Source organism: Micromys minutus (assembly GCF_963924665.1).
Source record: "Micromys minutus genome assembly, chromosome: 3".
NCBI lineage: Eukaryota > Metazoa > Chordata > Mammalia > Rodentia > Muridae > Micromys > Micromys minutus.
The window spans coordinates 20,735,309-20,758,786 of NC_137972.1; the positions used below are offsets into that span (position 1 = coordinate 20,735,309).

General features: G+C 46.1%; 1 protein-coding gene across 3 annotated transcripts in view; it reads left to right on the forward strand.

Moving 5' to 3' along the window:
- Nucleotides 1-8,005, forward strand: part of NTF3 (neurotrophin 3) — a gene marked incomplete at both ends in the record, with an annotated part of 65,921 nt that extends 57,916 nt beyond the window's left edge. For all 3 annotated transcript variants that reach the window (XM_080914718.1, XM_080914719.1, XM_080914720.1), the window contains one exon: nucleotides 7,208-8,005. In XM_080914718.1, coding sequence (XP_080770844.1) covers nucleotides 7,208-8,005 — 798 coding nt within the window. The remainder of the gene's footprint in view (nucleotides 1-7,207) is intronic.
- Between the last annotated feature and the right edge of the window lie 15,473 nt (nucleotides 8,006-23,478).

Below are 23,478 nucleotides of genomic sequence, written 5' to 3' on the forward strand. Positions count from 1 at the left end.
CATGTAAAATGACTAGCCCAAATAATTTCCTAATTTCTCCCCATTAGGTATCGTTATATTTCTTTAAATCAGTAATAATTATACAATCTCACTACTCACAGACCTTTAAATTATCTGTGTAATGGGGTGAGGGGTAGGATATTCAGCTGTCTTAAGCTGGCAGCGATACATTTCCTTATTGTAGACTGTGAGGCAGGGAGTGTCAAAGCAACCACCTCCCTTGCAGAGCTGTGCTGAGAGGGAGTCTGGACAGCACCACCGAAGAGCTCCATGGGAAAGCAGAAGATACCATGGAAACTCTCCCAGCCCCATGGATGTGAGTTCATTTCTCATTCACTCTTACAACAGTTCCGAGTTGACATCTTTTTCCTAACACAAGCTCCCTCCCATCACCTTCAACAAGCATTGCCCTTCCTTGTCAGCTCTGGATTCCTCTTCTCTTCAGAGAGCTGACTTGTATGTTTTCAGTTTGAATTCAGCTGTTGTATTTCCAGGTTACCAACCCCCATAGCTACCAGTGCCTAACTGGTCACCAGCATCTTTGGGGGCCTTCCCTTTGGGTGTCAGCTATGCGTGTGAGTTAATCTGACCCTCTTTGCTCACCCCTGCTTCCGGTTCCCTTGGGAGATTAACAGATAACTTCCTCTGGAAGCTTCACCAGCCTCTCACCCTGGCCAACCTCCCAGCCTTGTCAGAGGTCACGCCATCTTCCTGTGACTCTGTTGACTCATTCTGAAGCCTCGGGACCTGTGACCAGAACAAAGCCAGGGAGGATTAATCTGAAGTTAAGAGCTGAGGAACAAGCTGAGCCGGTCTTTTGTATGGTCCTAATTTAGTATTTCTACCACATTCCTTTTCTCTTTGTCACTTAGCTTTAAATCTGTAACTTTCCCACCTCTTCCCTGTTTCCACTGCTTGCAGAAGCTATGAAGTCTGTCTGGCAGAACGTGGTCCTAGAAGCCCTTAGTCTGACTTAGTCAGAGGCTGTGTCATAGAGGCAGAAATCCTCTGGAGAACTAGACCCATCTGGGTACAGCTGGACAGTCTCTTCTCCATCCCCAGCCCAATGCCTCCAGAGAGCCGTGGAAGTGTAAGATATAATGAAATCACTTGGGTTTTCATATTAAAATGTTGGCAAGTTAAAATCTGATGTTAGGCTGATCTGTCCTCTGAGGAAAGCTGACATTGCCTCTCTACCTTCTTTGAAGTCACTCAGCTTTCCACAGATGTCCACAAACCCAGGACATGAGATGACACACCCAGTGTTCTGTCCCTTACAACGTTTGACCTCTGCAAGAATTGGTGACCTCCAGAGAGATTGCCTTGCAGAACCCTAAATCCAGAAAGGACAGGGGCCAACTAACTTACTTACTTTAATGAGTAATGGTTTCATAAGAAATACAGAGAAGAAAAAACCAAAGTGGTGGCCTCAAATTCCTAGAATCACTTTATTTATTTATTTTTCTAATCTTCGAATTATTTGGGGGGGGGGTATTTTCTTTATTTACATTTCAAATGTTATCCCCTTTTCTGGTTCCCTCCAGAATACCCCTATCCCATCCCCCTCTGCTTCTATGAGGGTGCTCCCCCACTCACCCACAGACTCCCTCCTGCCTCCCTGCTCTGGCATTGAACCCTCACAGGACCAAGAGCCTCACCTCCCATCAATGCCGGACAAGGCCATCTGCTACATATGCTGCTGGAGCCATGGGTCCTTCCATGTATATTCTTTGGTTGGTGGTCTAGTCCCTGGGAGCTCTGGTGGTGGGCTGGTTGATATTGTTATTCTTATGGGTTACAAACCCCTTCAGCTCCTTCATTTTTTTTCTCTAACCCCCCAATGGAGGAGTTAGAATCACTTTATAGCTGAGGCATCTTTGGAGGTACTTAATCTGCTGTCCTGGCTCTGCACTAACTCTTAGATTATGTTAGGGCAGTGATGGCAAAGAGTTCACAGATGAAATCATAGGAAACATGAGCCCTAGTGTCAAACTGTACTCTAACCCTCGTTCTACTGCTTATTATGTATTCAACCTCATTCCTCAGTTTCCCCAGAATGGGATATATGAAACTTCCTGCCTCGGTAGGGTGGTTCTCAGGATTTACGATATCACACACACACACACACACACACACACACACACACACACACACACATATGCTAATATGTGGCACTTGGCACCTTAATTGTTGAGGATATCACTATAACTAGGCTGAAAAGAATTTTTAAAGAAAAGTACTCCATACACTGAAAATCACCATGTTAAGTGAAAGAATCCAGACTTGGAAAGGTAAATATCACATGGTTTCTCTCATATCAAAGAGATGTCCAGTCATGAGGGCTGACTACTTGGGAGTGGATGAATAAGGGTAATGAGGGGCGGATGTGCGCAGAATACACTGCATTGGTGGGTGAGAATGTTGTAGTGAAACCCAGCAATTTGTGCAATGACTGACCCATGCTAGTTAAAAACAAAGCAAAACGAAAACAAACAAGGCAGCAACTCCCAGTGCATGCTCAACGAGAGTGATTGGGGGACATGTGGTCAGAAGTCAGCTCCGGGTAGGGAAACTGGTCCTAGGGAGGTGACCTGCCCCCTCTGCCAGTGCCAGCACCACCAGTGCAGGCTGCTGTGGTCTCCTGTGCACTACCACCTCGTGTCCCTGCTTCTTTTTCCGTTTCAGCCACTTGCTGAATACCCAGCATCCCTCTGTGTGTGTTGTAAACTGAGCCGAAAAGGAGGATTCAGAAATTGCTCTCTTTTGAGTATTTTGAGGGATGGTGAAACCTTGTTAGGAATGTTGCTCCAGGGACTGAGAAAACACCATATGTGGGAAAGCATTGCTAAGTGAGGAAAAGAGCATGCGCCTGCTGGTCGGGATGTTGGAAAAGCGTAAGCAGGGAAATGGGCACTAGGGAGAGGGTAGGAAGGGGGTTTTACTGAGGTCTTTAACAGGTCTTTTTCTAATTATAGCCAAGAAGAGCCTGGGGACTATGGCCTGCTTCAGAGCCAAGGCCTATATTTTCGTTGGGAAAAGAAGGAAGAGTTGATTGGCTTCCAATTCAGGCTTGGCAGAAGCCCATGCGGGATTTCTGGCCAGTAAGCCGTGCCTTGGGTAGGTCTTGATTGGTGTCAGTGCCACTCAGTCAGCAGACATCGCAGCTCTGCAGTGTATCGAACCACAGGCTGGGCTCATAGGGTGTGGGTTAAAAAGACAGGGCTCTCCACTGTAAAAGCTCAGTAGGACAGGGACTGCAGTTGGTGACTGAAGTTGGTGATACACTAGCAAAGTCTCCATGAGCAAACGTCATACCTGGTGTGCCTGGCCTAGAATGAACTGACAGTGTCTTCCAGTCCCCACCCCAGGGAAACAGTCCTCCAGGAAAAAATATCCTAACCCAAGAGTCACGGTAGGAAGTAAAGGGACCAGAGACCCCACTCTGCCTTTTCTCATGGCCAGCTTATTCACTCCCTGCTTCCCACAGTTGTTTCCCTAATCCCCCCCGCCACCCCCCACCCCGTCCCTGTGCATTCAAGACCTGGTATTCCTTCTCTCCCTACAACCAGCATGGTTGGTCTGAGCTCCAAGCATGTGTGAGCAACGACAACCGGAACAGCCATGCTGGTACAGACTGCTGGGAGCCAGATGTAGCAAGAGGAATTTTCCAGATGCTTGGTTGTCTTTGCGTGCGTATAGCAGGAGCGGGAGTGCAGCCCACAGGTTGCCACAGACAACTCAAGCACATGTTCCACTGCCCTTTCTAGTGTACTCGCTGCGTGTCTGACTGTGTCCTTTTCATTACCTGATCATGAGAAAGCCTTGCTGAGCTTATGAACCATGTGCCCTCCTTTCTTCCCTTTAGTTAAAGAGCAGTCCACTTAGGCCCTAGTTTCCTAATCTATAAAAATGAAGTATCTAGGGTCCTTTGCAGCCTCAATTTTGTGGGGGAGGGGTTCATGTCCCAATATTTTTGGACTTGCTTTTCCCAAACAGAAAGGAAGGAAGGGAAGGAGGAAGGGAGGGAGGGAGGAAGGGAGGGAGGAAGGGAGGGAGGAAAATAGATACCAAATGAAGTCTAGAGGATGCTTACTGGGATCTGAGAAAGCCTTGCAGACTAGTTGAGCAACACTGGCCAGCACATGAGGTACTCTCAGGACTTAGTTCACATTAGATTGATGAAAAGCAATTATGGGCAAAAGAAAGAGTGAGATCCATGCTCAGTTCCGCAGGTCTGCGGAGGATGCAGGACCTACCAGAGCACTCATTTGGAAGACAGGCTGACCGAACACAAAGGAAGCAGGGTTGCTGATATTGAGATAATTGGAGAGCATCCGAGTGTGGTCAGCTTGTGAAGCCAGCAGCGAGGAATGAGAACAATTTCAGCAGAAGTGACCATGAAAATGGAAAGGACTCACCCCTGAGTCACAAAGCTTGTCAAGCAGCAGGAAAACAGTGAATCAGATTGGAGTATGAGACAGGGAAGTCCAATACATCTCAAACCGGAAGTCAGGGCAAAAAGACGGAGATACCCATCTCCTCTCCCTGTTAGGCAAATCATATGTAAAATATCTATAGGTTATACCTGGAATTTCTCTCAAGGTCCATGTGTTAAAGGTTTAGTCCTGGCTCAGCAGGTGCTGGAAGCTTGTGGGAGATCTTTTTTTCCCTGGAGGCATACCCTGGGGTAACACTCCTCCTCCTCCTATTCACTGCCCTTTCTCCCCTCCACATTTTTACCTTTATTGGCCCGCCCTCCCAAGCACATTTTTTTTTTTTTTTTTTTTTTTTTTTGCCACAGTACCAAGACCAAAACAACAAGGCTACTTCACTGTGAACTGAAGCCTCAAAAGCTATGAGCCCAAGAACCCAAGAACAACTTCGCCTTTTCTTTTGGTATTGTTACACTAGCTGAAAGCTGGCCAGCATAAGGGAAGGCCTGAGGTTAGATGTGCCTTTGATTTTTCAAAAGATGTGCTTTTATTTTTACTTGTATGAGTGTGTGTGTGCGTGTGCTACATGTGTTCTGGTGCCCATGGAGATCAGCAGAGATTGATAGATTCCCTAGAATTAGAGTTACATATAATTCTAAACCACCCAACATGGGTCCTCTAAAAGAGCAGCAAGTACTCTTACCCACAGAGCCAGCTCTCCAACCCTTGAAGGGGCTTTTCTAGCACTTCCTTTTGCTTCCAAATTTAGGCTACCACTGCAAAGAGATTTTTGTTTGTTTTTGTTTTTGTTTTTGGGGGGGTTATCCTTAGTTTATTGCATCATCCAATATCAACCTTGTCAACTCATCCTCATAATCACCTTGCCAACCTCTATATGGTCTTGTACTTTATCTGGAACCCTGCCTACACATCCATTGTCTGCCCTATAAGCAATACCCTTAGGTGTTCATGGCTTTGGGACAATCTGATACATTGTTGTTTGTTTGTTTTAAAAATTTCTAGTTTCAAAGTGATTTTATTGCAGCTGTCCTGGAGTATGGGTGAAGGCTCAATCCGAGTGTGTGTGTGTGTGTGTGTGTGTGTGTGTGTGTTTCCCATTTATTTTGTGTTCCTTGAGTTTTGTTTTGTTAGGCTTGCAAGATTGACGGAAATGTCACTTCTCTGCAAAATGGGGGGGGGGGGGGGATTAATTACTACCCTGTGGGAACCATTTTCCTGGGATAACACAATTTCTGGAGCAGTCTCTAGGGTAGGCAGCCATGGTAGAACCCTATCCTTAGCTTTGACCTTGAAGGAGTCTGTTACCCTGAGAACAGTTCCCAGGGAAGGAAGATGGTCCCCTTATCACAGAGGCGGGCCAAGAGCCAGTGGGAAGCTGTTAATGCCTGGAACACTGTCAACCTTTCAGGATGAGAAAACAAGCTGTACTTCAGAGGAGATGGGTGGGGAAGGACTGTGTGGCAAATTCTGGGGACAGGGCACAGGCTCCTCAACAAAGGTTTAGAATCAGGATTTCTTTTCTACAGCCTGTGTTACCTTTGTTTGTTTCCTCTGTATTCCCCCTGGATTTTATAACATCCTTCTGAAAATACCAACACAGAACCAAGGGAAAGGATTTTATTTTCCATGTTAAGACAGGACTCTGAAGAGAAAATGCCCATGGGGACACTGAGGTGGCAGCAGTGGTGATTAAAGAGTGAATGCTCTGGGGCGGGGCGAGGGGATTGTCAGGTCAGGGTCACCAGCAAAGCTTTCCACCTGAAAGTCCCCATCCTGGAATAACCTTCCGGAAAACCCCTGGCTTGGCCCTGGCGAAGGTCCTCAAGAACTCACCAGGATCCCTGCGCTGAGGTTCTGTTATAGCAACAGAGAACAGTGTGGTGGGTTAAAGTGTCATTTCAAAAGGGAGATGGTGGAGTCAGGCTTAGGACTGCAAAAGGAAATAGTATCATGGAAACTAGAAATCCCTAGGAGGGAAAAGAAACCATCTCAACCCTCGATACCCAGAGTAGGTGGAGCCATCATCTGAGCTGAGCTTTTGCTGCACCTTTATCTTCTGCAAGGGGTGCTAGGACTTGGTAGCTCCTCTGTGGAGTGTGTTGGTGGTACTTTGAGAGTCTGACAGTATTTCTAGATGCTCAGGCCCTCCCAGCAGGTGCCCAGCGGTCTCCTGTTTGCTTACAAGGGTAGCAGGGCCAGGAAGGAGCCTCTTTTTGTTGCCACACTTTAAAAACAACAGACCTAGTTCCCAGTTCTTCTATGTCCCCCTAGAAGAGCTCACACGCTGGACTTGGGGACTGATACCATTACATGGCTTGAGGAAGTAACAAAAGCTCTGAGCCGATCCAGAGATACATTGGTGCCGTCCTCATGGTTGTCTCAAGAGAGTGAACCAGGTAGCTTCTGGAGCTCAAGGGATGTGTCACGATGTCATCCCTGCACCGCAGGAGGCTAGGGAACAATGCAGACATCTTTTGTTAAAAAAAAAAAAAATACAAAACTGGTGCTATCAGTCTAGGAGGCCAGCAATCAGAAGACCTGTGCTGCATTCTCCAGTACTTTTTAGGGACTGGGGGAGGAAACCACACCTTCTAAAGAACGGGGAGGAGTTCTGGTGCCTCAGGGAGTTCCAGTGTTTCCTTAGACTGGTGGCACCCTTTCCTCACTCTCAGATTGTCAGCCTCAGGTGACTGATGCCCGAATGACCTGGACTCTTCCAGCCAGCTGTTAACCCCTGTGTTTCCTTTTTCCAGATCTTACAGGTGAACAAGGTGATGTCCATCTTGTTTTATGTGATATTTCTTGCTTATCTCCGTGGCATCCAAGGCAACAACATGGATCAAAGGAGTTTGCCAGAAGACTCTCTCAATTCCCTCATTATCAAGCTGATCCAGGCGGATATCTTGAAAAACAAGCTCTCCAAGCAGATGGTTGACGTTAAGGAAAATTACCAGAGCACCCTGCCCAAAGCAGAGGCACCCAGAGAACCAGAGCAGGGTGAGGCCACCAGATCAGAATTTCAGCCAATGATTGCAACGGACACAGAACTACTACGGCAACAGAGACGCTACAATTCGCCCCGGGTTCTGCTCAGTGACAGCACCCCTTTGGAGCCCCCTCCCTTATATCTAATGGAGGATTATGTGGGCAACCCGGTGGTAGCCAATAGAACATCACCACGGAGGAAACGCTATGCAGAACATAAGAGTCACCGAGGAGAGTACTCAGTGTGTGACAGCGAGAGCCTGTGGGTGACCGACAAGTCCTCAGCCATTGACATTCGGGGACACCAGGTCACAGTGCTGGGAGAGATCAAAACCGGCAACTCTCCCGTGAAACAATATTTTTATGAAACGAGATGTAAAGAAGCCAGGCCAGTCAAAAACGGTTGCAGGGGGATTGATGACAAACACTGGAACTCTCAGTGCAAAACGTCGCAAACCTACGTCCGAGCACTGACTTCAGAAAACAACAAACTCGTGGGCTGGCGCTGGATACGAATAGACACTTCCTGTGTGTGTGCCTTGTCGAGAAAAATCGGAAGAACATGAATTGGCATCTGTCCCCACATATAAATTATTACTTTAAATTATATGATATGCATGTAGCATATAAATGTTTATATTGTTTTTATATATTATAAGTTGACCTTTATTTATTAAACTTCAGCAACCCTTACAGTATATAAGCTTTTTTTTCCTCAATAAAATTCGTGTGCTTGCCTTTCCTCAGGCCTCTCCCATCTGTTGACCTTGTTTTGTGATTGGGCTCCCGGGAACCCTTCTGTAAAACCTGTGTACACCAGTGTTTGACATTCAGTATTGTCAAAGCCGTGGCTGTGGTTTCAGTAAACTTTCTTAAAATCGGACGATGTCAGAGTTGTGTATACACAGAGTTCTATCCCCGCTTCTGGTATATTCTGCACTAGGTTAATGGATGAACGAAATCACTATGGCCCCACTGAAAATGGTACCTTGTAGTGTAAAGTTCCGCATTCTCTTCTGGGCAGCAAGCTCACACCCCATTCCTCCTGGAGTTCCCGGCTCTAGGCTTGCCAATTAGAATTGTGGTTTGCACCAATAATAACAGACCTGGCAATTTTATTTCTCAGCACTCTTGTTGTTTTGGGGTGGTGTAAGAGTTAGAATATTTTTTTTCTTTTGGCTTTGGGTTTTGTTTTTGCTTTTGGTAAGTAGTTTTCATCCTTCTACACAGATAGGGTAAAAATTTCTAACTATTCTTAATAGATTGTGTGTGTGTGTGTGTCTGTGCTCTGTTTGTGTGTGTGCTACTGGGGTTCAAACTGTAACAGAAAAAGTATATGTCTACCCAGGAGCAAACTGAAATGGCTCATGAATAATCCATGCACAGAAGATAAATGAACTTGTTACAGATTCTCTTGGCCCAGGGCCTTCCCTACTGATCTTGTGGCCAGCCTCCAGCTCATGAGCAGTTGTAAAGTGGTAGTCTTGGGAGGAAGACCTGGATCAAACTCCAGCCCCTCCCCTGTGACCTTGTGAAGGGTTTGAAGACTACCAGAGCAGGGGTTTCCTGGGGATGCAGTCACATGGAAATTCCCAGGCATCAGTGGAATACCCATCATGGACTTTGTAGCCAGAGGTAGGCCTGCAAGAGTGCTGTCACACTTCCATTGCTCAGTTCCTTCCAGGGTACTGAGCTCAACCATGCATCAGTGCCAACTGGTGCAACCATGGGGTGCAAGGTCCAAATAAAAAGAACCTTCCTGGTGCCCGTTGAGTCCTGGCAAAGGATCAGTATAGGGACAGGCTCTGGTCCTTGTGAGAGTAGAGATATCAGTCATGCCCCCTGCAGCAAAGAGCTTCTTGAGTCCTATACCCACTAGGGCACACTTTATCCTGTCGAGCTGCAGGATTCTGTGCTCTTCTCCTGTGGAGGCACAGAGGTTTACCACTCCAACGTGGAAGCTTCTGTGACTGCCTGAAACCCGGCTGTGTACCTGCTCTGACCTGCATTGTTCTGCCTTGGCTTATGACCTATATGTGTTCTCTCCCAGAGACCTCTAAAACATAGGCAGAGAATATATGTCCTTTGTATGGCGTGAGCTTTTGAAACAGATAAAAGAAATAGCAGCAACCATGGTTTAAAAAAAAACATTTTTATATTCAATTCTGGGTCCTAAACTATTGTTATTTACTACATCCTCACAACATACTAGACACTTTCAAAGATGGCTGCCATTATTTGTCAAAAATAAAAAAAAAAAATCTTGAGTGGGCCAGATTTTGCAGGACATTGGCAAAGGGAAGAGTTAGGTTAGGTTCAATGATGCACAAGATGTCCATTTTCTCTCTTCTCTCCTGTCTCCCTTCTAGCTGGAAAGCATTGCATTTCCCATGAGTGCCACAGTGCTAGGGGACCAGAGGCATCATTCTCTCCTGGAGACCCACTGTGTGGCCTGGGTGTGTTCAGGGCTGAGAGACCATAAAAGAGATTAGCAGGGGTCTGATGATTAGTAGGGCCTCAGTCCTCAGGGTCTTCTTAATCCAGTGACCCAGTGAGCATTTCCAAGGAGAAGGTGGCACTCCGGAGGCTGGAGGCTGCCACACTGGAGACACCTAAAGAGCTGAGGTCTCAATGTTCGTGATGATGGCGTGCTGGTGAGGATGGACACAGAAACTCTCTGGGATCCATCACTTACAGGATGGGCAAAGAACATTTGAATAGCACAGGCTGATCTCTCTTAGCTTTCTCACCAAGCCTTCTCTATGGACACACTGGAGGAGGCATTTCTTGGTCTCCACGCAGTGAAATCGTGTCTTGCTCAAAGTTGGGCCTACTGCTTTTCTGAAGGTATGTATTATGTTCTCTTCAACCCCACCCCCCAGCTCTAATGCTCTTTTTAGGGTGTCGTTATTCCAGGGTTTGGAACTTGTTGAGGTTCCCTGCTTACTGCTGGCTTTGTGTGGGTGCACATGTGTCTGTGCACTTCCATAGTTCAGCATGAATGCCTTCTACTAAGGCACAGAGACCATCTGCATCCACTTTTACCATCTCTGAGCACGTGTGTAAGAATAGGAAGCCTATGTATCGATTCACAGCTTTGAAGAGACACATCTGACTTCACCAGGAAGACTTATCTTCAGTCCCCAAACTCGGATGGCCTTCAGTATGTAAAGCCAGGGCTGAGTGTCTTTGCTTTGGTCCTGCTTCACGTCACAAACACCAGCTCTGTCCAGGTACACCACGGGTTCTGCCTCAACCAGAGTACCCTGAAAATCAGGAAAACCTGGTCCGCAGCAACAACTCCTCACTCTGCAACTCTGGCTCCCGGGCCAAGATCTGAAGTCTCCCCAAATCTCATACCTTGGAAAGCTTCCGTAGCTGGAAGTTTCCTCCTCAAGATCCCCATTCTCATGTCTTCTTGAGCAAAATTCTCATAACTTTTACAAGTTACAGTGGGATCGTGGCCTACTTCATGTGCATGTGGGCTCCACAGCACCTCGAGATGCAAACGCTTCTTTCTGTCTGAACTCTGGCTTTTGATTTGGTTCTGGATGAAGGTTGGCCCAACCTTGAAGAGCAGAGCTCTGGTACAGGTGAGAGCATTCTGGAGGACTACAGGTTCGTTTGCTTCAATGTTCAGCTGCGTGGAATCATGGGTTTAGAGGAGGCTGATCCCTCTACAGATATGCCTGTGCTGAGACCCAAATAGGGAGGAGAAAGAAAGTAGGAAAAGCATGTCCTAAATGCCCTTTCCTTCCTTCCTTCCTTCCTTCCTTCCTTCCTTCCTTCTTTCTTTTTAAAACTGTGTATGGATGTTTTATCTGCATATATGTTTGTGTACCACATACATGCAAGGTGCCAGTTCAGAAGAAGGCATTAGATCCTTGCAAACTGGAGTTATAGAAAGTGTGGGTTACCATGTAGGCACTAGGAATCCAGGACCTCTGGAAGAGCAGCCCAGTGTTCTTTTCTGCTGAGTCATCTCTCCAGCCCCCAAGTGCCCTTTCTTGAAGGAACTGGTTACATACACTAATTCTGGCTGTGTTTTTGTGTGTGGGTCACTGACATTTCAGATTAAATTACAGAATGCTCTGCAGCAAAAAAAAAAAAAAAAAAAAAAAAAAAAAAAAAAAAAAAAATTAAAGTTTATTGGGAAGTTGTGAAACAGCCTAATGAATTAGACAGCTAAGTACGTGGAGATGGATGAGTAATTAGGTATGTATGCCTCCTGGGTGTGGACACCTCTCTCTCTCTCTCTCTCTCTCTCTCTCTCTCTCTCTCTCTCTCTCTCTCTGTGTGTGTGTGTGTGTGTGTGATTATTTTGATATCCTAACGATTGATGCACTGCATTTAAAAAAAAATTAATGCTTGAAACAGTATGCTCTTGAACACAAATTTAACCTTGAAGAGACTGAGCTGCCAAGCAACTGTGGAGCTTAAGAACCAGACTAAGAAAGGATGGATAGGGTGAAAAGTTTTCAAACAGGAAGAGTTTAAGTTAAGTAGCAGGCAGCGTTTAAGGATAGTGCTGGAAGCAAGATGGAAAGATCTGGAATGGTGGATCTTCCAAGTAAGAAAGAAAGTAATAGGAGCTGGTACTGGGGACTGCAGGTAGAAGATAAGAGGGAACAAAAGTCAAGGGGAAAACACAAATGATGCCATGTCCTGGCTGCTTTCTTCATGCTAGGTTATGAGCATGAATCTTCATAGATTCTCAACACCCACCATTCACCCCAACCCTTGGTCATTCAGTCTTCCGTTGTACAGTTGAGGACATTTGTTGACATAAGCAATTTTTCTGAGGTCGCACAGCTGATCGATGAGAAGGCCAGATAGGAACCCAAGGAGTGGCCATAGCTTAGAGACATAATTTCCTAACTAAGGAAGGCGGCAACGGCAAAGCCCATGCTAAGTGCATGAGGGGCCCTGGCCTCTGACTCTCAGTGGGGTGACATGAAGGCAGTGTGCCCTTGATGCAGCCAGGAAGATGATAGGGTCCAAACAGCTGTATCCCAAGGACTATGCTAACAGTGGGGAAAGGCAGCCTCTGTAGTAGCCCGCAGGCACTAGGATTTAAAAGTCACTCCCTCCATCTACCCGGTCACTTTAAGAGTCCTAAGACAAAGTGGCTGTTCTTGCATCTGAAGTATAAAGAGTGGCAACTCTACAATATTTTGTAGGTATTTTGTAGAGATAGAAGGCAGGAATTTCTATTTAGATGCTAACTTTGAAATCCAGTAATCCTTGTTCCCTTATAAGGCAGAAATCTATTTTTATTCATTTGATAGTTTAAAAAAAAAGTGGCATGCCTACTAGGTGGTGGGCACTCTGCCCAGCTGTATGTGCTGTGCTCACAAGAGGTATCTTCGCCCCTGGAAGAGTAGTGAGTAGAAGCAACGGGGCCTCAGGGAAGGCAGTGTGGAGTCGCCTTGACAATTCCCACGCCTCACGATGAGTGCGCCTCAGCCAGCAGCTTGCTCTATTTTAAAACAGCCCCGATTATCTGATAGAAAGTCTCTCCCTCAGCTGAAGCCAAATGGAGAGGCAGAAATAGTTATAACTAGGTTGTCAACAAACGGGCTGCTGACGTCCAGAATGTGGGCAACTACACACTGCTCAGGACAGTCTAGGGAAGTTTTGCTGGGGTATGTGACCTCTGAGATGGCTCTAAAGGGATGGGCTAGAGTTCCGTAGGAAGGAGAACAACATGCCAGACAGAAACAACCCACAAAGGTGTAGATGGACAAGAATCTAATATATAGAGAGAACTGAAAGGTTTGGTGTAACAACTTTGGGGCGCTGAGAAGTAGGAGACAGTGGTGAAGATAACCTAATTCAAGGCCAGGAGGGAAGGTCTAAAGCTTAGATTTGCTTGCTTAGGTGCTGGAGTCCATGTCAGAATCACCTGAAGGACTTGTTACAACGGATCCTGATGGCTTGGGCCCTGTCCCTGAGTTTCTGATTCATTAGGTCTGGGGTGGGGTTGGTAGATTTGCATTTCTAGAATGTTCTGAGGAGCTGCCGATGCACAGAGGAAGATCACTTGTTCGTTAGTCAATGAGGAGTGCAGAGAGAGGGTCTCCATCTGTCTCTCAGAAGACAACTTTGTTGGTAGCATAGCTAATAGTCAGAAGACAGCATCCTGGCATGAGGGCCGGGTGGTCTGCAGAAAATGTCATGGGAAGGCTTACAGTGAGGAGGAGACAGTGGGAAGGGGGAGTGAAGCAGATTAGAGACACCGTTTTCAGATGCAGTCAACATGATGCTTCACTAGCTAGATGTTGCAGATGAAAGACAAAGGCATTGAAAAAAACGGGCCATTTCCACACCTGCTTCTGAATCTAATATAAAGAAAGTATGAGCAGTGAGTCCAATGTACCCACAGAACATCGTGTCAAAGGACATCCAATGGAAAAGGGACTATGCACATGCTTGAAATGAAAAACAACAACAAACAAACAAAGATAAATAGCTAAAACCAGCCCTTACCTGCTTGGAAAGAATCTAGCACCTCTGCACGCCCTGCTTACTAAGTAGTCAAGCCTAAGTTCAGTGAAAGCCAAGGTCACCAACACACAGCAACCAGAGAGTGGGACTCCCAAGTGACTTAATGGATCCAGGCTCAGGCCTTAATTTCAGGATGGCAAGGTGCTGTGCATTCAGGGTATAGCTTGGGGAGCTGCAAAGGCTGCTGGGAGATTAGTCTGTTGTGACCTGGTATAACTGTACTTTCAGGAAATGTCATGACATAGGGACAGGCCTTAGGCATCAGCTTTGTATATTACTAATGTCAGGACACTTCAGTGTTTGTGTGTGTGTGTGTGTGTGTGTGTGTGTGTGTGTGTGTGTGTGTGTGTGTGTATTATGTTAGTGCTGGAGTTTGAATTCAGAATTTCACAAATGCTAGCCTGACAGGTAGACATTCTATTACATAGGAGCACTCTCTCTAGATATAGCCAAGGCTGGCCTCTGATTCATGATTCTCTTCTCTCAGACTCTTGAGTGCTGAGTGCTGTGATTGCAGGCCAATCTTCCAGGAGCAACAAACCTAAGTCCCCAGTGCATTTGTTCACTGGAAAGTGGGGGACATTTTGAAGGTAGTTAAATGAGACCAGTGAGGTCATGAGGGGTTCAGAGGGAAGAGAGATCTGACCTAGAATGCTTGCAGTGTCCCATCATCCGATGCCCTTTGGCAGGTTCTGATGCTGACAAAGTTCCTCACTGGCTGCTGGCACCATGTTCTTGAGATCCTTATCCTCTATCCAGTCTCAGGAGTTTTACTACACCAGCAGAAAGCTGCAAAAGCAAAAGCTGACACCTAAGAAGTCTGATCATCTTCTGGGTGAGCACTTCCCCTAGCTGTTGACTGCAGGAGAGCTTCTTGGTCAAGGAGGAGCATCTTGGCAAGAAACAAATAACTTTGTGGTTTACAGCTCTCGGGCCCGACTTCTCAAGCTCAGATGTTCATTCCTGTCTTAGGCACCCTTCATCTGATTCAAGCATGCTCTGCCTTCAGGTTGTTTTCCGTGTGTGTGTGTGTGTGTGTGTGTGTGTGTGTGTGTGTGTGTGTGTGTGTGTGAAAGAGAGAGAGAGAGAGAGAGAGAGAGAGAGAGAGAGAGAGAGAGAGAGAAAGGGAGAGAGAGGGAGAGAGAGTAGTAGTACATGGAAACCGAAGTTCAACCTCAAGTATCATTCTTCAGGAACCATCCACTGTCTTAGGGTTTCTATTGCTGTGAAGAAATGCCATGACCCCAGCAACTCTTATTTAAAAAAAAAAAAAACAACAACAACAAAAAAAACATTTAGCTGGCTTGCAGTCCAGCTGTTTAGTCCATTATCATCTGTGCAGAAAGCACGGTGGCATGCAGGCAGACATGATCCTGGAGAGGTAACTGAGAGCTCTACCGCAGAAAAAGAGACTAAACCACTGAGTTTCTGAAATTCCAGCGCCCACCCCCCAATGACACATCTCCATTGAGGCCATAGCCATCTGACAACAGCACCCATCCTAAGCCTTTTAAGTAATACCACTCCCTATGAGCCTACTTAAAACCACCACACTCATTGTGTTCTCTGAGACAGCATTTCTCACTAGGTCCCAGGGTTCACCTATAGGTTAGGCTGGATGGATAGGGAGCCCCAGAGATCCACCTGTTTTCACCTCCCCAGCAGTGGATTACCAGAGTGCAACACTCCATGATTTATGTGGGTGCCAAGACTCAAACTCTGGTCCTCGTGTGAACATGGTAAGCACTTTCCTGACTGAACTATCTCCCCAGTCCCCAGGCCTTGACTTGTAAACAAATAAATATAGATAGATGATAGATAGATAGATAGATAGATAGATAGATAGATAGATAGACAGACAGACAGACAGACAGACAAATCTCCTTTTTTCTTAGGGGGCTTTTTCTGACATATTGTGAATCTATTTATGGCCAGACCTTTCCCCCTCCCATTTTATATTCTCATAGGAACCAGAATTGTATTTCCACTCACGCAGCTCAAATGAAATTTTAGATGTAAGGCTATTTGTGTAACTGCTTCTTTACCATGTTGTCCCATCTGACCCTGTACCAAGGGGCGTCATCCTGTGTGAGTCAGAACGTTATCCCAAAACTGTGTCTAGGCCACCTGTAAGTACTAAGTTGATACTTGTGCAAAACAATGAATGTATCCTCTTTAGGTAAGATAGGAAAAAGGGTCCAACCTTATAGAAATCAGAAGTCCTGAGGAGGGTTTTGTTAGCCTTTCATTCCTTAGACAACAATGAGTTAGGATAGACAATAAACTGAGCAGCATAGAATAATGATGTTCCTTTCTAGACGGAGATATTTTTTTAGGCTTTTATTTGTTAATAATTTTTAAAATATCATACAAAGCAGTAGATTTCTTTATGAAAGTTTTACATGTACATATTATGTACTTCACTTGTGTTTATTCTCTATAACTCATTCCTGTCCCTTCTCCTCCTTCTCTGTCCAAAGATCTCAGGCTCCTTTATTTCCATCTGAGTGAAATGTTGGAAATGAGGCACAAATTGGAAGCGAACAAATTTTGAACGTAGCTAAGGAAGACAATAACCAAGGTCTGCATCTCTAAGACAAAGAACATGTAGTGCTGAGCTAGTGGGCATTAATCCATCCTTCGGGGACCCAGTCTACAAACTCATATGGCAACTACTGGGTACCAGCCATCTTTTCGGATACCAAGTAGAGAGATAGCACAGGCAAATCAGATTCACGACTTTTGAAGCTTACTTCTCTCTAGACCCTAGAGTCTATGGCAGGCGCAATGGCTTCACTTGGGAGAGCTAGATAGAATATAAGAAAGGGAGAGAGAGAGGGTGAGTGACTGATTGGCAGGAGGGTGGCAGTGCTGACCTTCAAGGTGCACAGTAGTGTCAGGAAGCCTATGGGAAGTCAGCATGACAAAAAATAATTAATAATACTAATTAAGGCATTTAACCAATGAAAAGCCAAACTTTGACAATCAAATTGCAAATAAGGCCAGACTTCTGATTCACATCCCCCACCACTCCCTTCAGCCTTGTTCGAGATATTTGTTATTTTATCTAAGACTTTAGAGACTGATTTTTGTGAACAGAGAGCATTCTACCTAATACTGCTTCTGTCCCCTCTGGGGACGTCTACCCAGTCAAACCTGTTTCTCTGCAGAAGAACATGCTACAGAGACTTTCCTGCTCCAAGGCAGATCCCTGATCTCCCTCCAATTCTAAAAGGCCCCAGGAGCAGGCAATAGGCAGGGTCACACCCTCTGAATTCCTGTGCCTAGGGCTCCTACTGGCAGACCTTCATCCAGAGTAGGTGGGGACCTTTGCCCCACGCAGATCCAGGTTTCTGTCACCACAAGGTTTCCTCTAAGGCAAACCTCAAGAAGGCTCCTCTTGGGGATTTTCCCAGAGCCATCCTCGACTCATTTGTACTCAACAACCCTTAATTTTCTTCCCTTAAAAAAAAAAAAGTATGAAAATATTTCCAATTCAGTTACAAAGTGTCCTGGGAGCTAATCCAGACAGTTCCAAAGCTTTTAGATTGCACCAAGGGTCCTTAGAACTGGGTGGGCTCTGGGACACACAAGAAAGGCTGGATTATCTCTAATCCAAAACTACAAGACCACATAGCTTTCAGAAAAGTTAGGCAAGATGGGCAAAAATCATACAGCCCATAATATATAAGGCAGAGTTAGAGTGAGAATCAGGCCTTCTATCGAATGGTCTATTTTTCCTTGTTTCTTATGGTAAAAATACTCTAACCAAAGCAATTTAAGAGAGAAAGGGTTTAGTTTAGCTTGCTAGTCAAGTCCTAGCCCATCCCGGTATGGAAGTCAAGGAAGCAAAAGATGGAAACATCTGGTCACATCACATCCACAGTCAGGAACAGAGTATGTATGCATGCTCACCTCTTCTCAGTTCTATATAGTCTCAGATCTCCTGCTGAGAGAATGGTCCTGCCATAGTCAAAATAGCTCGTCATGGATGATCAAGATAACTTCACAGACATACCCTGAAGGCCATGTCCAAGGTGCTTCTAGATGCTGTGGCTAACACTAACCATCACACTGCCATAGAGCTGGCCGGAGGGCATTAGCAGGAGCCCAGCAGATCTCACTAAGTTGATACTTGGATGGGAGTTCTCACTTTATCCCCATGTCCCGTTTCAGGAACCTAGATTCTTCTACATGCAGTCTTTAGTCCATGACTAGTAAACCTGCAGAGGCTGGCTCTGTGGTTGGTATTGTGGGGCAGTGACCAGAGTCAGGCGTGAGAAGGCTACTCCTACCACTTGCACTCAGGACCTGCTTAAAGCAAATCCTCTAATAGTGTGCATCCTGTAGAATGTTGGTGATGTTGCTGCTCACCTCTGATGGACAATGAAACTTGTAACTGGAATGGTGCCCAGGGCCTAGGGTATTGAATCCTTGAGAATTCCTGAGGATCCCAGGGAAAGGTCCCAGGGCAGCCAAGCTAGTAGGAGACCTCTGGGAAGCTTGAGTGACAAATCTCCTAACAGATAGAGCAATCATTTGATACTTCAGGGGTTAGTTTTCTTGTAGCAACAACTCCCAGGATATTGTTGCATGGCACATATATGCATGTAAGGAGGCTCTCTTCCCAGGATAGACCAATAGGCACAGAGGATGTGTTGCTAATCTTGCAGTATGGTGCTGGTTGAAAAAGTCCAGCACAAATGTGGTACCTGTAAGCTCCAGCCTATTGGTTGGCATCTCCCCTCTCAGGAAAGTGGTTTTTGTTCCTTGCCCAAATCCCTCCCAGTATAGCCCAGGTTAGTTCGGCATTTTGGATTTGTCAGTTTAGACTAAGTTCAAAAGTTTTCTTTAAACTGAAACACCAGAGATGCAAGGAGCAGAGGACTCCTGATTCCAGCAGCTTCTTGGGCCACAAATGCCTTCCATCATCTGCATGCTACGGCACACAGTACTCCCAAAGAACACCTGTCTGCGGCTTGGGGCTGTGGGGGTTGGGGGCAGAGATAAAACTGTGATGGTTGCAGTTCTGTAGTACTAGATTCACTGGCTGAGCTGCCTGTCACTGAATTCTTGACATCTCTGATTCTTGTCATGTGATCTTCAGATTCCATGTTCCACCACAAGATAACTGAGACAGAAAAGACACACCGTGGAGGAGAACATCAGACTTTGGATGAATTAACCATCTCTCTGCACATCAGCGTTTTCTCCCACAGCCCCTGCTCTGTAGATGAATCTTCCACTTTCCTCTGTGGTTTACAGATTGCAGCCCAACCTCCTCAGGGGACAAACACATTAGGGAATAAGGAGCTCTTCATTTTGCCAAAGTGGGTTAAGAAAAGGGAGATTTTTCTTCTTCATAAGCAGGAAAAGAGAAAGGAATGTTCAGATACCGCAAAGTATTCAAGCAGCCAGCACAGTGCTCTGTGTATGCAAAAGCCCACTATACCTTTCTAGAGAGTATGGACATAGTCCTATAGAAGATGGAGATCCAATTCTGTGTCCCGTGGAAATGAAGCAAGAGAGTTGTCTTTAGTAGGTGGGATATCACACACCAGAGGGGCTCACCTATCAAGAAGGCCTCTCTCTGGATTGAGGTAAAACAGTCCAAGTCTATCTGGAGAAAGGGAACCAGCTATAAGGTGACTCTAGATCCCAGGATTCCCTCATTCTAGAAAACCAACAGGTTCAAAGTCACATTGTAGAGCAAGACCTTAACAAGCATTCAGCAAGTATCAAATCCTAGCTTCAGAGGTCGATGCAAGACTCGGGAAGAAGCAGGTACCTCTTTTCTCACCCCCTCTCAGGTATAATCCTCTGCACAGTACCAACCTGAGTATGACCTAATGCCGTCATTCCAAAAAGAGAGTCAGCTCTGGTCCCTGCTCTTTTGTTCTCTTGCAGCTAGAAACCCAGCTGCTGGGTCACAGTCCCAGGATAACTGCTGTTCACGCTGCTTCTTTTTCTCATATCCTGTCATGTTTCCTCTTGAATTTTTGACATGAACCCTGCTTTATGTCAGCATGACTGTTAACAAAGTCAGAATCCTCAGGTGGGTCTCGTAGCCTCTTTCAGCTCTGGGACTTACAGATGCTGGTCCAGGACAGTGATTCAACCCTGCTTACTTACATCATGAACAGAGCTAGGAGCTTACAATTCCTGAGGATGTGGGAACATGCGGTGCTCACGTCTGGGGCATTAGAAACACAAGGTTTCTGGTTGCTCCCATCAGGTGCTGGAGGAAGCCTCTCTGGTGACCTTGGAGTCCTGATTCTTGAAACTGGAACTTCTTCCTCTAACCTCTGAGAGGTTAAACCTCAGAACTACGGCTTTCCCTTCATCACAGTTGGTCAACAACAAAGCTATCACCTTCAGAGCTCAAGCCCCAGGAATTACCCAGAGGCGTTCCCCTATGGACTAGTGAGGGGAAATTCTGGTTCCCACCGAGTCAGGGATCCCTGGCTTCTGTCAAGGATCTTCACACACAAAACTCTCATTTGTGGAGTTCTGATGCTCTCCTTTTCTTTCTTTTTGTTCCATTACTTCTTCTGTATTTTTTGGTATGCATGTGTGTATATGTGTGTGTATGTGTGAATGCACATGTGTTTGTGTGAGTGTGTGTGTGTGTGTGTGTGTGTGTGTGTGTGAGAGAGAGAGAGAGAGAGAGAGAGAGAGAGAGAGAGAGAGAGAGAGATGTACACGTGAGAGTCAGAGGTTTATACCAGGTTTCCTTCCTGCCCACTCTCCAGCCTATGTGCTATGGCAAGGTTTCTCACATAAATCCAAAGCTCAGTATAGATTCCTCTAGTCTTGCTAGTTTGTTCCAGGGACCCCTTGTCTCAGTCTCCCAGGTGATGTAAGTACAGGTGACTCACTGCATCTCCTAGCACAAGCACATCTGTAGATTCTAGAGACCCAGTCCCCACAATGTTCTACCGGCTCTTTACCTACAGAATCATCTTCCCAGCCCCACCCTTTAATTTTTTTTTTTTTCTGAAGGGAGGACATGAACCATACTATAGCTGCTGGGACAATTCTCCTCCTGCAAACCACCTATGAAATTGGAAAAACTAAGGACACACTGTGGACAACGTAGCCATTGTTGGCAAAAAATTAAAAGCTTCAAAATGCTGAGGGGGAAAAACCCTTAAATTCATGCCCATGGTCTTTCTCCATACAGTGACTGTGTGATTGCCCAGGTCTATGCCTCTTTCTTCCCCATACCTGCCTGGCAATCAGCTTACCTGACCTACAAGCCAGGATCAGCACACATAGCATGCAGGAGGTCCTCACACACAGGCAGCCTAAGACAGGATGAAAAGCAGAGACAGGAGAATCTCCGGAAATTCACAGGCCAGCTACCCTGGTGAACTTAATAATAAGCAACAACCAACCCTGCCTCCGAGAAGGTAGGAAGTGGTAATTGATTCCTGAGATTGTCTTCTGACAGTCCACTGGGTTGGAAACCGTGTCTTCTCTGTCCACCAGGTCAAAGTGTCCTCTGAATTTAGATGTCAGGTTTGCTCGTTGGCCCTTTAGCAGCTTCAAGGGTTTATTTTGGCTTCTATTCCACATAGAGCCTCTGTGCACAACATTTACTCCGACACTGCACATTCAATGCAGTGAGAGTCGTTTGGGGCAGGCAGAGAGGGAGTTGTCTTGGGCGTCCCAACATGACCTGTGGCCATAGTGACTCTCGAGCCAAGATAACAGTTGCTCAACAAGATGTGGCTGTAGATGTGAATGTGGGCCCTGGAGGGAACTCGGACACCGATTCCAACTGGCAGGAGCCGTGTAAACTGGCCCACGTTAACTCCTCCGTTCCTCCTCTCCTCCCTCTGTTCTAGTAAAGAGAAAATACCTATTGGCAATAACATGGGACAGGTGTGCTAAGTGAGGGGTTGTCGGCACTGTAATGAGAAGAGAGCAGAGCACATCACAACAACCCAGTGCAGGATCCCTAATGCTTTTATGAAGGGTATCACCCAGGGATTCCCAGGCAAGTAATGGTGGATAGGAAGGTCCCTGTCCCTGCGTCAGAGTCTGCTGCTATCTCCTTCTTTTGGGGTCCTGTTGGAGCTCCCCGCTCTGCAGCATGTCTTGCTTCCTGCTTCTAGTCACAGGGGCTTTTCAGAAAGACTCTGAGCTGCAGATCTTCCCTGACTAAGCACAAAAAGCAGCTTTACCCACCTCAAAGGCCAACTAGCAAATACCTAGTGAGGATTTTCGTACAGCCTCGACAATGTTCTCAGGCTATCCCCGATCCACAACGGCCTGTTTCAAAGTTCGGCCCTCAGTAGCCAAATGCCAACCTCCAATAGAGCAGGTCACACTGCCACCTGTGAGAAACCTCCCCTGGTTTCAGTCCTCTGCCTTGGATAATCCCATTCCCTGTATTTCTCCTAGCTCAAGGCTCCATTTGTTTGAGGCTGTCTTCTTCTGTTACGTCTAGCGTGATCCTGGAACTGCATGTACCAAGTCAGCTTTTCAAAGGCTATGCCACAAAAGCTCTGTGTGGCATAGAAATGATCCACCAACCCACCCATCCCAGGAATCTAAGAGCAGTTGTGAAATCATAATTACCCCTGCATCTAGGCTCAACTCTTACGATATCTACCGCACATTTATCTACTCAATTTTGCTACAACTCAATGTTCATTCACTCAACAGATTTTACTGAGTACCTCTTAGACATGAGACATCATCTAGATGTCTGGCATACCCCTTTGTACACACCATCCCATCTAGTAATGAAGAAGGATGGACAATGATATGTGCAGGCATATTGCAAGAGGGTTGAGAGAGAGAGAGAGAGAGAGAGAGAGAGAGAGAGAGAGAGAGAGAGAGAGAGAGAGAGAGAGAGAGAGCGCACAGAGGACCCGGCATGTGATTGGAGGTGATGGGCAGGCTAACATTTCAAAAAGAGAGGAAGGTCAGGAATAGTCTTGCTGGTAGACAGACCACGATATGAAGAGTGACTTGGGAAGAAGTTGAGAAGTCAGTTGTGTGGAAATCCCATTGAAAAGCATTCTGAGTTGCTTGCCCCAAGGCAGGGACATGTCTGGTTTGTGTTGGAAAGTCAATTTGATTAATGCTAAGGAGCCTCGGGCTGTGACTCCTCTGGTCTTCTGCGAGTCTGACCTATAACACCTAACTACTCCCTATTGGTATCACACTGATGAGATCTGTGCTTTCTACCTCAGCTTTCCGCTAGTCTGTATGAAGCAATAAAGGATGAGAGGAAAAGTATAAAATAATCACACAGACTCTGTATCAGGCAAAGGATTATCATTGAGGTTGGGGGCTGGGGTGCCTATGGAAACTGCAAAGTTTGGACCCCTAGGCCCTGCAGTGTCATATCCTGAGGTCTTGGGAAGAAGTCTTTCTAGGCATCTGTGCACAGGGGTAGAGAGGATGGGAGGGTGAGAAGAACATCACTACTCAGAGTCCAATCATGGGGGCTGTGTATGCCTAGGATACTTACGAAGTCAAGGACTTCACATTTAGAGAAGACAGAGGGGTGGGGTGA